This window comes from Centroberyx gerrardi, chromosome 6 (assembly GCF_048128805.1).
Source record: "Centroberyx gerrardi isolate f3 chromosome 6, fCenGer3.hap1.cur.20231027, whole genome shotgun sequence".
Classification (NCBI taxonomy): domain Eukaryota; kingdom Metazoa; phylum Chordata; class Actinopteri; order Beryciformes; family Berycidae; genus Centroberyx; species Centroberyx gerrardi.
In genome coordinates, this window is record NC_136002.1 from 33860988 (window position 1) to 33873326 (window position 12339).

General features: G+C 41.8%; 1 protein-coding gene across 2 annotated transcripts; it reads right to left on the reverse strand.

Annotated features, from left to right (window-relative positions):
* Positions 1-1318: 1318 nt before the first annotated feature.
* clrn1 (clarin 1) lies at positions 1319-7735 on the reverse strand. Of its 2 annotated transcripts, XM_071900573.1 has the most exons (4): positions 7483-7735; positions 3424-3603; positions 3236-3252; positions 1319-1606 (listed from the first exon to the last, which is right to left on the reverse strand). In XM_071900573.1, exons 1-4 carry the CDS (start codon positions 7733-7735, stop codon positions 1319-1321), a joined length of 738 nt encoding a protein of 245 aa, XP_071756674.1. The 2 variants fall into 2 exon arrangements, with proteins under 2 accessions (XP_071756674.1, XP_071756675.1); XM_071900574.1 differs by lacking the exon at positions 3236-3252 and having other exon boundaries at positions 1319-1584.
* Between the last annotated feature and the right edge of the window lie 4604 nt (positions 7736-12339).

The following is a 12339-nucleotide window of genomic DNA, read 5'->3' on the forward strand; positions in this document are numbered from 1 at the left end:
CTGCAGGGGGCAGGACGGAAAAAGGCCTGGTCAGAGTGATCAGGGTGTTTAGAGACTGTCCTGTACCCAGAAAGGCACAGGTTCAATCCCTGAAACAACCAATGTGTACATCAACAGCTGTGTGTCCTGTTGAAGTGTTGTAAAGCAAGACACTGAACCCCTGCTTTACTGTATCCACGCTTCCACACTGCGAGCAACACGATCACCAAGTCAGCGTCAGTCCATTCATCTGCTACAGAGCTGAGCGACCAGGGAAACTCAGCTGGTGAACTTTTCACCATCATTAGTGATCAAAAGCCAATCAGATTTCTGCACTTCCTTGTTTCCCTACCAATGTCTCATGAACAACAGTTCAAAATGGAGAAGTTGATTCCAGCCATTCAACGCTTCCCAGTTCTCTACAGCTTTTTTTTGAAAGATGACAGGAATAAACGTATCAAAACGAAGCTTGGAGAACGGTTGATCCATCATTGGGTTGATGGTAAGCTCTGAAGTCACTGAGTTTTTTCTTTTTCTTTTCCCAGTAATGCTACCTACTTAACGCTTGCTAGCTAGCTATGTTAACTCATCAAATGTAAGGTTATGAAAGTCAATACCACAGGATTTGCCTGTTCAAAACTTTGTACTTTGAGTGTCTGGCCCTGCCCACAATCAGTCAGAACAGAATGACTCAACCAAGTTGATCACAATGTCAACGCACCGTAAGTTGCTCTGGGTAAGGGTTAGAAGAACTTCAGCTAAATGCATTATGTAGAATGGGCTGTGGTAATTACAGCAGTTTCAATTATTTTCTGAGCGCTGGCTCATTCCAACAAGATATCCTTCAGCTAATCTTGTTCATGTCAAACTGGCGCCTGGCTTCCCCAACTTTTTCGCAGTGGGACCCACAGTGATAGGTGTTAGTTTTCTTGGGCCCCAACAGGGAAGTTAGTTAGCTAGCTTACAGGTTAGTAAGCTACTAGCTAGCTACCTAAGCTAGCGTAATGTGAACCTACAGTATATCCCTGTGAATTCTTGAGATCGATTTGTTTCTAATGTGTTTTTCAGTGGAGAATATGTGAAATGATAAATGTTTGTATGATGCATCTTGGTTCACAACAGCAGCACAGAGCTGGGCTTGACTTGCTCTTCCAGGTATTGTTTCCCAACCCGAGTGTTCAAAACGTCCATCTGCATAAGGGCAGTAATTAAGGCTCTATTAATAACAATTATTAGTCATTTATCGATGTTTACCAGTCTGCTGTCTATTAAAGGCATCATGAGCACAATGTTGATCATCACTGCTCACAGGGAGTTCAGATCTCATCGTCTGGTCAGCTCAGTACATGAGATCCACCGCCCCGCTGTTCAGGTCCGACTCTTTGGCTTCCTGGAAAGGAAACTGGATCCCTGCCAGGCGGATCAGCAGGATGTTGAGTCCGTGGAGGAGGAAGACGAGGAAGAGGAGCCAGAAGGATCGGTCGTAGTGCTCGGTGTGTGTCTGGTAGACGAAGGTCACCTCGTTGAAGTTGGCGATCCGCTCGGACAGACGATGGAGCTTCACCTCCGACGCAAACAGAATCATCACCAGGCAGCTGCACAGACCTGCAGGACGAACATGGACTAACTATAAACCACTATTCAAAAAAACATGTACCTGCACAAAGCACTTGGACAATTTTTAACCTGTAATTCTAATTTGACTATGTATGCATGGACACTGAACAGGTGGAAAATTAGTGTTATGTATTAAGGCTTTGAAAACTATTATTGTCAAGGGCTGATGGGTAATGTAGTTGTGTTATATGATGGCTAATTGAACTCTGTAAGATGCTCAGTGTGTGAGTTCTTTTGTCGTGCGTCATAGACATGACAATCAGAGTATAGTCAGATCAAAGTAATATAAATCAAAGTAATAATTCACAACATTTTCCTCTAAATAACTGTCTGTCTGCTCTTTCCTGGGAAAAATCCTCTGCTGCACAGGAAGTGATGTGTTTTACGTTTCCGGTTTGTTTGGAATCAACAGAAGAAGAAGAAGAAGAACTGGGTAGTTAGCATGAGCAGTGATAGCCACCATGACTGAACAGACAGAGAAAAGAGAAACTGCATCAACAGGAAATCCAAGCTCCGCCCACACTGTTTGATTGACAGGTGATCTGTGGGAAGTGCCGTGCAGAAACAGCACAGTGAGGCTGAGCAACAAAGATGGAGACTAAATAAATAAAACACGAGGATCTCCCAGATTACCGCTTTAAGTCCCAGTTGAAAGATGCTAGTTTTGTCTTGGCTCTGAAACCCGGTCTGAGCAGCGTTGGATTGGATGCACTGTGTTGAAATATCACAGGATTGTTGTTTCTGACTAAATACATCCGGCTGTTTCAGGTTGCATCTCTAAGTGTCCCGGCCCGGCCCCCTGGTTTCCTAACGGGGTTTTATTCCACACAGCTGGGACTCGTCTCTCCTGCCCGGTGCTGTGTTTCTGTAATTGCAGCTGTTATAAACAGAGCTGCTGCAGCTCTCTGTTCTATTCCAGATACTGGCTGCTGTCCTGGTTCAGGTCGGCTGTTTGTATGCATCATTAATAACCTGCTCCAACTTGTACCAACCAATAAACACTATTTCTACTTATCTGTCTCCTGCCGTCCCCACATTGTCTCTGTCTCGCTCTCAATTCAATTCAATTCCGTTAAATTCAAAACACAGGAAGGATGTTGTACAAAAGGCCAGCTGTTTTCCAGCAGTTTAGCCCCCCCTGCTGGACATTCTTGCCAGACTATTAACTTTATGAAAAGTTAATTGGTAGAACTTTATTTGCTGGGGAAGTGTCAGTCATTCATCACCCCAGTTCTCTGGCCTATCAGTGCACTCAATGTGCGGGACTTTGAACTACTTGACTACTTATTTCTGTTCAGTTTGCTCTCCTCCATCCTCAGGCGGTTGTTTCTCCACGTTGCCCGTTGGCTTGTGATTTGATGCTGTTCCCTGTGGAGTCTGATGTAACCACACACATCTTTGAAAGTTTGGATCATCAAGTGTGGTTGCCCTTTGTATTATTTTGGTTGCCATTTGGTATAATAAATCTTTCATTGATTGGACATGAATGACTTCTGACCGGACTATCTTACGCTCCGGGTTAACAAGCAATTCTGGTTATCTCCACTCACATACAGATGTGTTTGCCAAAGCACCACTTGAGGTAATATTATAGTTGTAGTAATACTAGCAGTACCAGCATTAGTAGTAGTAAGAGTACTGGTACAAGTAGTAGTACTTTCTAGTAGTAATAGCTGCACTAGTAGCAGCGTTAATAGTAATACCAGTAGCAGTACTAGTACTAGTAGTAGCAGTAGAAGTATTATTATTATTATTATTATTATTATTATTTGTAGTACTATTCGCAGTGTTATTAGTAGTACAGAGATGTAATTGTGTGTTTCTCACAGCAAATGAAGTTCCAGAGGTAAAGTCCCATGGGGCCTTGCAGCGTCTCGTAGGGGCGGCCGAAGGCGTTGAAGAAGAAGAAGCCGGTGGCCACAGAGGAGAAGAGGATCAAGACACCACAGAAGAAGATGACAGTGACGTGGAGGCCTGCTGGGATAGCGTCCATCAGGTCAGGGAAGACTGGGAGAGAAAGAGACAGAGAGAGAGAGAGAGAGGGACAGAGAAACTATCACAATGTGTTGTGGTAATTATTTCTATATTGCATTGTTGGCAGTGCTGGGCGGTACTGTGTTACAGTAATATCATCACACCCTCAGTCAAAAGTTTGTTCACACCACATTTTTCTTTATTTTTACTATTTTCCACATTTTAGAATAACAGTAAAGACTCAAAACTATGAAATAACACAAATGGAATTATGCAGCGAGCAAAAAAGTGTTAAACAAATCAAAACTATCTTATATTTTAGATTATTTGCCTTGATGGAAAGGCAAAGGCTTTGGAAAGAAATTCATACATAGGATCAACTTCACTGTTTATATTTGTCTAAGAAACTAATTTCAAGCATTTAAGCAGAAACCTTTAGATCAAAATGCTTTAAGAGACTGAAACAGAACATTCAGTCAGGAGTCCAGGTTGTGGACTGGTAGTGTACGTTTCCCAGTAAGCAGTAGTATAACAAATTACTATTTCAGTTTCGGCAATAATGCAGCTGATTTGTTGTCCTCATAATTATTCGTCATCCACACTCACATTGAGCTGCTGACAGGAGAAATGATAGAAAAGTTTCTTTGTCTGGTGGAAGTTTTCCCTCGTCTTTGATTTCCTCAGTAAAAGCACGACAGGAACGTCGAACATCGACGCTGTTTGGTTTCCTGATCGTTCAGGAGAGCAAACTGACTGATGTGACTTTAGAAGAAGAGAGGAGGAGGAACGACTAGAGGAACTAAACACCGCTTCAGGGAATAATTAGGGACTGATGATACCAAGTCAACTGGTGATTAGTTTTGCATGTATGCATTTCAGATCAACTCAGATCAAGTCTAGTTAAAGTATTAGTGACATTTCCCTCTCTCTCTCTCTCTCTCTCTCTCTCTCTCTCTCTCTCCCTCTCTCTCTAACAGTGATCCAGCCTCTATCAGTTCATGAAGCTTCTCCTCTGTCTGTTCTGAACAGCCGGAGTCTGGTCGCTCTTTCCTGGGAAAAATCCGCCACAGCAAAATGAAAAAAAACAACAACGAAACAGCACAGCAATGAGCACAAAAATAAAAATGAGGACCTCGCAGATTAGCACTTTAAATTGATTTATAAAGCACTTTCAATGAACAACTTAGTCACAAAGAGCAGCAAAGGACATAAATACAGGTAAAAACAAGAGACCGGGCATTACAAATATTAAGATATGGGGCCACAGCTTGTGTGTATGTGTGTACGTACGTGTGTGTATGTGTATATGTGTGTATGTGTGGCTTATACATGCATTTGTGCATCCTTTAGCATGTGGGTAAGCATTCATGAGTTGCAGCACAGCACAGCGGCTGGTGGGGGACAAAGAGGGGAACAAACAGGTTTTGTTCTCCTCCTGTCAGGCAGAAAGTCATTTTGACAAACATCCAGAGCTCGTTAGCGGAGGACGGCGGGTCCAGCTCCCTCTTTTCTCATCCGGTCTCCAGTTTCCAGTTTCCAGAGGCCTCCAAACCCAAAGCAAACGCCCCTCTGAGCCCGTCAGACAAAACACATGATGAGTTTATTTCTGAAACACCATTTATCCATTTTGGAAAAAAAATCCTTACCTGAAGTTATTATGGAGGATCCTGTAAAAGTGTTGCTTTGGTGTTCATGTCATCATATATGCTTCAACCCCCAATTCTCCAACTTGCTGTTACACCCAAACACATCATCCAATCACCATTTAAATTGGTTTCTTGATGCTGCAAACATCCCCTTTATAGGACTTGGAATCAAGTCTCTATCTCTGTTAGTTTCGTAGTTTATGCTAAAAAATGATGATTGGTTAATGACAGAAATCAAAGCCAGTTGATCCTTGGTCCAAAGACGAGATTTCATGGAAAGCCGTTCATAAGTTTTTAAGACATCCTGCTGGTGGAGGAAGTGTTTTAAAATGTGACCCTGCTCACCAAGGAAAGGTTTAGCAGTTATTCCTTATTATTCTGTTTTCGACTCTCCTCAGTCTCAGGATCAAAATAATGTTCTTCATGTTCTGCAGATAAATGTAGTTTAGTTCAAAGTTGAATTGAATGAGTTAAACTGAATGAACGTCGTCACAATCCTGGCTCCTGATTGGCCGACAGCAGCGGCTCCTCGAATTCAAATGAGGTAAACCTGCTGAGTGGAGGCTTTCAGATATAGATAATAATATTGATAATAATAATAATAATTTTATTTATATAGCACTTTTCAAAAGAAGATTACAAAGTGCTTTACAGAACAAGATAAAAACACCAACAGAGTTCAAAATTGTCATAAAACATGAGAATAAAAGTTGGACTAAAAGTATTAAAATAAGAGAATAAGACAGGGATAAAAGGGAAAATAAAATAATAAAAACAAGATATAAAATAGTAAAAGAGAAGGAATAAAAGCCACACTAAGAAAATGCCTTTACATAAAAGTAAGTTTTAAGGAGAGACTTAAAAGATGATGCTGATTTTGCAGGCTGAGATCCTCGGGGACCTTTAAGCTCCAACATCAACAGTGTTTCTGTGTTTCTTTGTGTGAGCGGTTCATAAAATCTCCTCTGCTGCCCGAGTCCGCTCAGCGTCTCACTGCTGTTCACACTTCAGAGTCCAATTACTTCTGCAGCCATTTCCCAACCAGTGAGGCGTTTAGCGGCTGATGGATCATCCTTCCCTCCTGGACGCACCAACACACGCCTGCACACCGTCAGACTCAACACTCCTACTGTGTGAACATTTCTATATATGTGCACCTATTATTTTCCCCTTGAGGGTTATTCTGCACGTGTTTTGTAATACTCTTGTCATTTAGTATTTATCAGTGTGAAAAAGACGCACGGTTTGGGATCACACACACACACACACACACACACACACACACACACTCACACACACACACACACACACACACACACACACTTGTGTTACTTTCCAACACAACATATGGTAATAACATTATAAATCCCATTTGGAGAAAGGAATTGTTCATCTCATCTTCATCCCTCAAAACGTAAAAAAATTCACGATGAAACTCGTTCACATGTCACTATTCTGTAAGTATGGGACTCAAGGCAGATAATGTATTCAATCACATTTAATAGTGAATTTAATTCTCTAGCCGGCAGTCATTTTTTCAGAGTGACATCTTTCATGTGACATGTCCTTTAAACAGGGTGTAGCCTGTCAGTGAGTGGAGCTCAGGATCGTTTTTATCTTTTTTATTTTAACATGTTTAACATGAGTGATGGTTACATGAATACAGCAGTGTTGAAAATGGCTCATCCTGAAGCCATATAATGTTATAAAGGGTGTTAGTCTTTTAAATAGTAATCTTGTTTTTGTTGGGCTGAAGATATAAGCTATATTTAAATTAGAAGTTTTAATTATTCACGATGTTATTGTGACTGCTGGTTGCATTCTAAGTTGCTTTGAATAATTCATGTGCAGGTGAGATAACAAGATGTCTCGGTCAATTACCTTGTTGAAAAATCACTATGATAGTCCTGTAGGGACCCACAGTATGTCTGGTCCAGTGAGTTTATACTGTGACATACTTTTATCTCCTGTAGTAAAACATTCTTATAGTATTCCTATAATATTCCTATAGAGACTTACAGAGGGTCTGTGGTACTCAGCTGTGATCTTATCATAGTTTATGATAACTTTATCTCCTGTGGTTTCACTGTAATATTCCTATAATATTCCTGGAGGAGCTAATAGTGTGTTTATAAGGCTCAATATTCAATTTATAGCGACTTTATCCTAGTTCATATATTTTTTAATCTCCCATGATTACGTAGTATCAGTAGATTATAATAGGCTGTTCGTATATGATGTTATGTATAAAATAATGAACACTCACAGGAGAATCTGTAGGGTCTTCCTCCGAGGCCGCACTGCTTCACTCTCTGTCCGTGGAAAAGCCCGTAACTCACTTTCCCCAGGAATTTGTCCAGCTCGGGTCCGGAGGCGTTGACCAGCTCTGCCCCGGTTCGGCACAGCACGGTCCCGCTGACCCAGAACGGCAGTCCGGCGGCCACCGCGGCCGTCAGGACGCAGGAGAAACCAAACACACCGGAGATGGAAAATATCACCCTCTTCTGTCGGCTCGGCATGGCGGCTGGGCTAGGCTGCAAGACCCGAGGACCTCCGCTCAGAAGGAGACATGGCCGCACTGATCACCCGCTAATTAATTAGTTAATTAATACTCTTAATTAATAAGCTGTACATTATCAGCATGATGACACATCAGTTCTGTACACTATAGGCTATAAGGCTGATAGAAGAATCTGTCGTGGTTCTACGGTGTTGGCAGCATATTAAATTACACTACAAGCTCGTGGTTTCCAAGTAACCAAGGTTTTATATTTCAGGAACCATCATTAGAGAGAGAGAGAGAGAGAGAGAGAGAGAGAGAGAGAGAGAGAGAGAGAGAGAGAGAGAGAGAGAGAGAGAGAGAGAGAGAGAGAGAGAGAGAGAGAGAGAGAGAGAGAGAGAGAGAGAGAGAGAGAGAGAGAGAGAGAGAGAGATGGTGGGGGGTAGTAGAAACGTTCAGTAAATTGTGCTGTGTATGATTGATGGTGGTTAATTAGTCACGTGGCATGGCGCGCGCGCTCACACAGACCCCCCCCTCCCCCCCTCTCTCTTTCTCTTTCTCTTTCTCTCTCTCTCTCTCTTTTTGAACATGAGTATATTACAGATGATGCGGACGTCTGTCCCATCAGTGACCAGACAATACAGAGAAAACTCACTATATCCATAGCTGCTGTTCTGTCGGTGCACGGTGCGACCGGCCGGTGGGAATTAAACAGGCTGCATCACAATATGAGTCTGAAGGAGCTGTGATTGTTTGTGTGATTATTCTACTATGTGGTTGCATAAACCTAAATTATCACTGCTGCACTGTTTGCCTGTTTCTAAATATCTTAACATTGTGATGACTTTATAACAATAGCATTAATGAATCTTTTCTGCGTCTTTCAGCCATTTCCTCCTCTTCTTAAGAAACTCCTAAGCTCCTAAAAGTCCTCCTCTCTGCTCTTAACAGTTTTCCACCTTAGGAGCTCCCTTAAGGGCTAAGATGCTTTGTGAATAGCTTTTAACTTTACTAGGATTTAGTCTTACTTTTAAGGGGAAATTCTTAGAAAACGTCATCACTCAGAGTTTTCTTAGAATTTCACCACAAGGACCAAATAGTACTAGGAAGCTTTGTGGATACGGCCCCAGGTTTTGAGGCCCAACTAGCTCAAGGCTCACTTCCATTGGCTTATCCATGATGATCATCTTATTTTGTTGCCCTTTGTTATAATTTTGTGACTGTTCTGATGACATTCTGGGGCGAATTCACAAAAGGATTGCGCGGCTTTTGCTGACGCTAAACCTGTGCAAATAACACAAAAAGAAACCGTGTAATTCACAAAGCACTCGCAAAGGGTGAAATGCACCGCTAACTGCGCTGCCACGCAAATAGCGTCTCGGTGCTCCTGTGCTATTTGCACGTATTTAAATTAGGTAATATGCATACATTTGGCGCAAAATTGGCCCCTTTCTATGCAAATGAGCCTCATTGCAAAAACAGTCCAATTCACAAAGGTCGGCGCTAATTGCCACACGCAGTTAGAGTGAAATTATTAGCGTCTTCAGAGAGTTGGTGGTAACTGAAGGGCATTTATAAGGAGAGTCACGCCCAGACTTTATCACTTGTTGATTTAACTGAGAATTGAATTGAATTGACCTTGCAAATGTCTCTGCAACAATTCCACCTTTGTGTGACCTAAAATATAAAATTGTCTGTAAATACAGTCTGTAAATAATATTTTGACATCATTATTATTATAGAACTTTAACACAGATTGCTTCACAAACAAAAGCAAATAAATCAGTACAACCAAACAATCAATACAACTCAATTTCTCACACTGAAATATTTTCACTTATCTCACTAGTCAGCACAGTGGGCTTTATTTTGGCCTAAAGATCCAGCACCATGGACAGCCCCGCGCAAACTCATTTATTACCTCCGCCAAGGAGGTTATGTTTTCGGTGCCGTTTGTGTGTTTGTTTGTCTGTCAGCAGGATTACGGAAAAACTATTGGCCCGATTTTCATGAAACTTCGTAGAAGGGTGTAGCATGGGCCAAGGAAGAACCCATTAAATTTTGGAGCGGATCCGTATATTGGTTGCGCTTGCACATTTGCATATCATAGAAGACTGGATTGGCCTTGGCGGAGGTCTGCGCTCTCCGATGCCCTTCTAGTTTATTTTGGGATGCAGTGAGATGTAATGACAAACAAAGGATGCAGTGACAGGATGCAACTGTGTCATGAAAAATAAATGAATAAAGCTCCCCTACATTCTCCTTTGTTCTCTGCTTCAAATCATGCCATCTTCTTTTGCAGTCTGAAGGTGCGTTTGGAAACACCAACAGCACTGACAGACTGGGATATTAAATCCCAAATATGGTTTCTCCCAGTCCCGGTTAAATTTCTTGCCTGAAGTTTTGAGGAATGCCTCTGCACCTCGTCTGTCAGGACTTGCAGCTCGCGGTCTAAAAATTTCATTTTTCTCTTTCTCTCTGCCATTGTCCTGCCTACTGTGTTCTTGGCGCAAAGGCAACATTTATACTTTGCCACATTGATAATTGCAATCAGACGCAAAATAGGGGCAAATTGCACTCAGTTGCAACAGGTTATGGGCGTGTTTGCGCTGGCATATCGTTAGCGCAATATCTTTTGTGAATCGGTCCTTGAGACGGAGCAAATGATACGCAATTCATGGTGCTATTAGCGGCCGCAATCCATTCTTTGTGAATTCGCCCCTCTGTATTTAAAATGGGGGGGAAAGCAAGAGGACTCTCCCTCATGAATTGTTTTTATAATCCACATATTTTATATTATATTTATAACTGTTATATTTATATAAAAGTTATATAAAATTAAAAAAATATAAATATATAAAAATATTTTTAATTGCTTACTCTGTTAAAGCACATTGAGCTGCATTTGTATGGAATACTCTATATATTCCATACACTTGGTTTGACTCCTGTAAGTGTGGACAATTCCGTAACTTCTTTAAACATTTGAATTAAAAAAAAAAAAGAAATGTCTTATTTTGTCTGTCATTTTGAGTAATAAAATAATAATAAAAAAATATAGCCGCAAGTGGCCATGAAAGGGGTTCAAGCCTTTTCTGAATGGTACTGACGTCCCAAAAAAAGTGTCAGTGGTTCTCAGGACATCGTCCAAATATATCCCTTGATATATCTGCCAAGTTTCGCGATCATTGAACAAAGGGGTGTGGAGTTACGGCCATTTTTGTGTTAGGCCACGCCCATTTTTGCCGTTTGCGGCGCCCCCTTCTGGTCGAATCGCACAAAATTCGGTACACATGTTAGAAATGCCATTCTAGACGAAGCTGAGATGTTTGGGAGTGATTTTGCAAATGGACTTTGATTTACCAGCTATTACATGGTTATTACACTATAGGCCCCGCCCACTTCCACCAATGATGACAAAACTTCTGGTTTTGACTAGTACATCCTCCCTGAAAATGTGTACCAAATTTCATGCAATTTCGTCATCGGGATTAGGAGATACAGTTTTTTGGCATTTGTGGCACCCCCTACTGTTCAAGCTTTAAACAGCTTTGCACACATGGGTATTGATGATATCTGAACATGTTCACCTAGTTTCATGATGATTGGACAATAGGTCATGAAGTTATGACAATTTAGCTGACAGGCCACACCCTCTCACAACTTTAAAAATTAATATTTTCAAAACTAAAGTCGATATCAAAAATCCAAAAACACAACTTGTAGAGCTTGGTCCATAGATGCTACTGACCGACTTAGGTGGTGATCGGTCAAACGGTGTAGGAGGAGATGTTAAAAATGTGTTTTTCAAAACTTTCAAAATATCAAAAAAAAATTCCAGGCGGACCTTGAGGGTCCAAATTGCAAAATTGTAGAGTTAGGACACCTGCATATATGTACCAAGTTTCGTGTAAATCGGACAAACAGTGTACGAGTTATGGCCTTTAAAGTAAAACCTTTAATTATAGCGCCCCCTTCAGGCCGATTGGGTAAATAGTTGTTGAGCTAGTAATGGCTCATAGTATCTGTCATTGGGCCAAATTTGATGTCTCTGCAATGTACCAACTCACGGGAATTTGTGCCAACACGGATGAACAATAATAAACCAGCACAAAGACAATAGGGTTTCAGCCCTACGGGCTTGAACCCCTAAAAATACATGATCTGTTTTTTAATAAGGTGCACATGAAGGGGTTACAGTGAATCTGGACTAGAACTTTAATGTTCCTCCAGAATCCTAGAGGAGCAGTATCTGCAGGTCCTATCTGGACTGTCTGAGCTGCAGTCCAGACTTATCTGCCTTGCTACACCAGCCTGAGCTATCTGCCCTCATATTTCACACTGCACTACCTACACATCTGTTCAAGTGTTTACGTGTTCAGGCTCGGAGACACTGGATGTTTTTTACACCAATTGTAAACTTGACTGGACCATTCTGACCATTGGCTATTGAGTCTGGGCCTGTCGGGGTGAGTCTGGGCCTGTCGGGGTGAGTCTGGGCCAGTCGGGGTGAGTCTGGGCCAGTCGGGGTGAGTCTGGGCCTGTCGGGGTGAGTCTGGGCCTGTCGGGGTGAGTCTGGGCCAGTCGGGGTGAGTCTGGGCCTCGGATCAACTCATACATAAC

Excerpts from the sequence above, each read along its gene's own strand:
- clrn1 (XM_071900573.1), bottom strand. The coding sequence starts at position 7,735 with ATGCCGAGCCGACAGAAGAGGGTGATATTTTCCATCTCCGGTGTGTTT. Across the intron at positions 3,604-7,482 it reads AAGACCCTACAGATTCTCCT|TCTTCCCTGACCTGATGGAC; the intron begins GTGAGTGTTCAT and ends TTTCTCTCCCAG.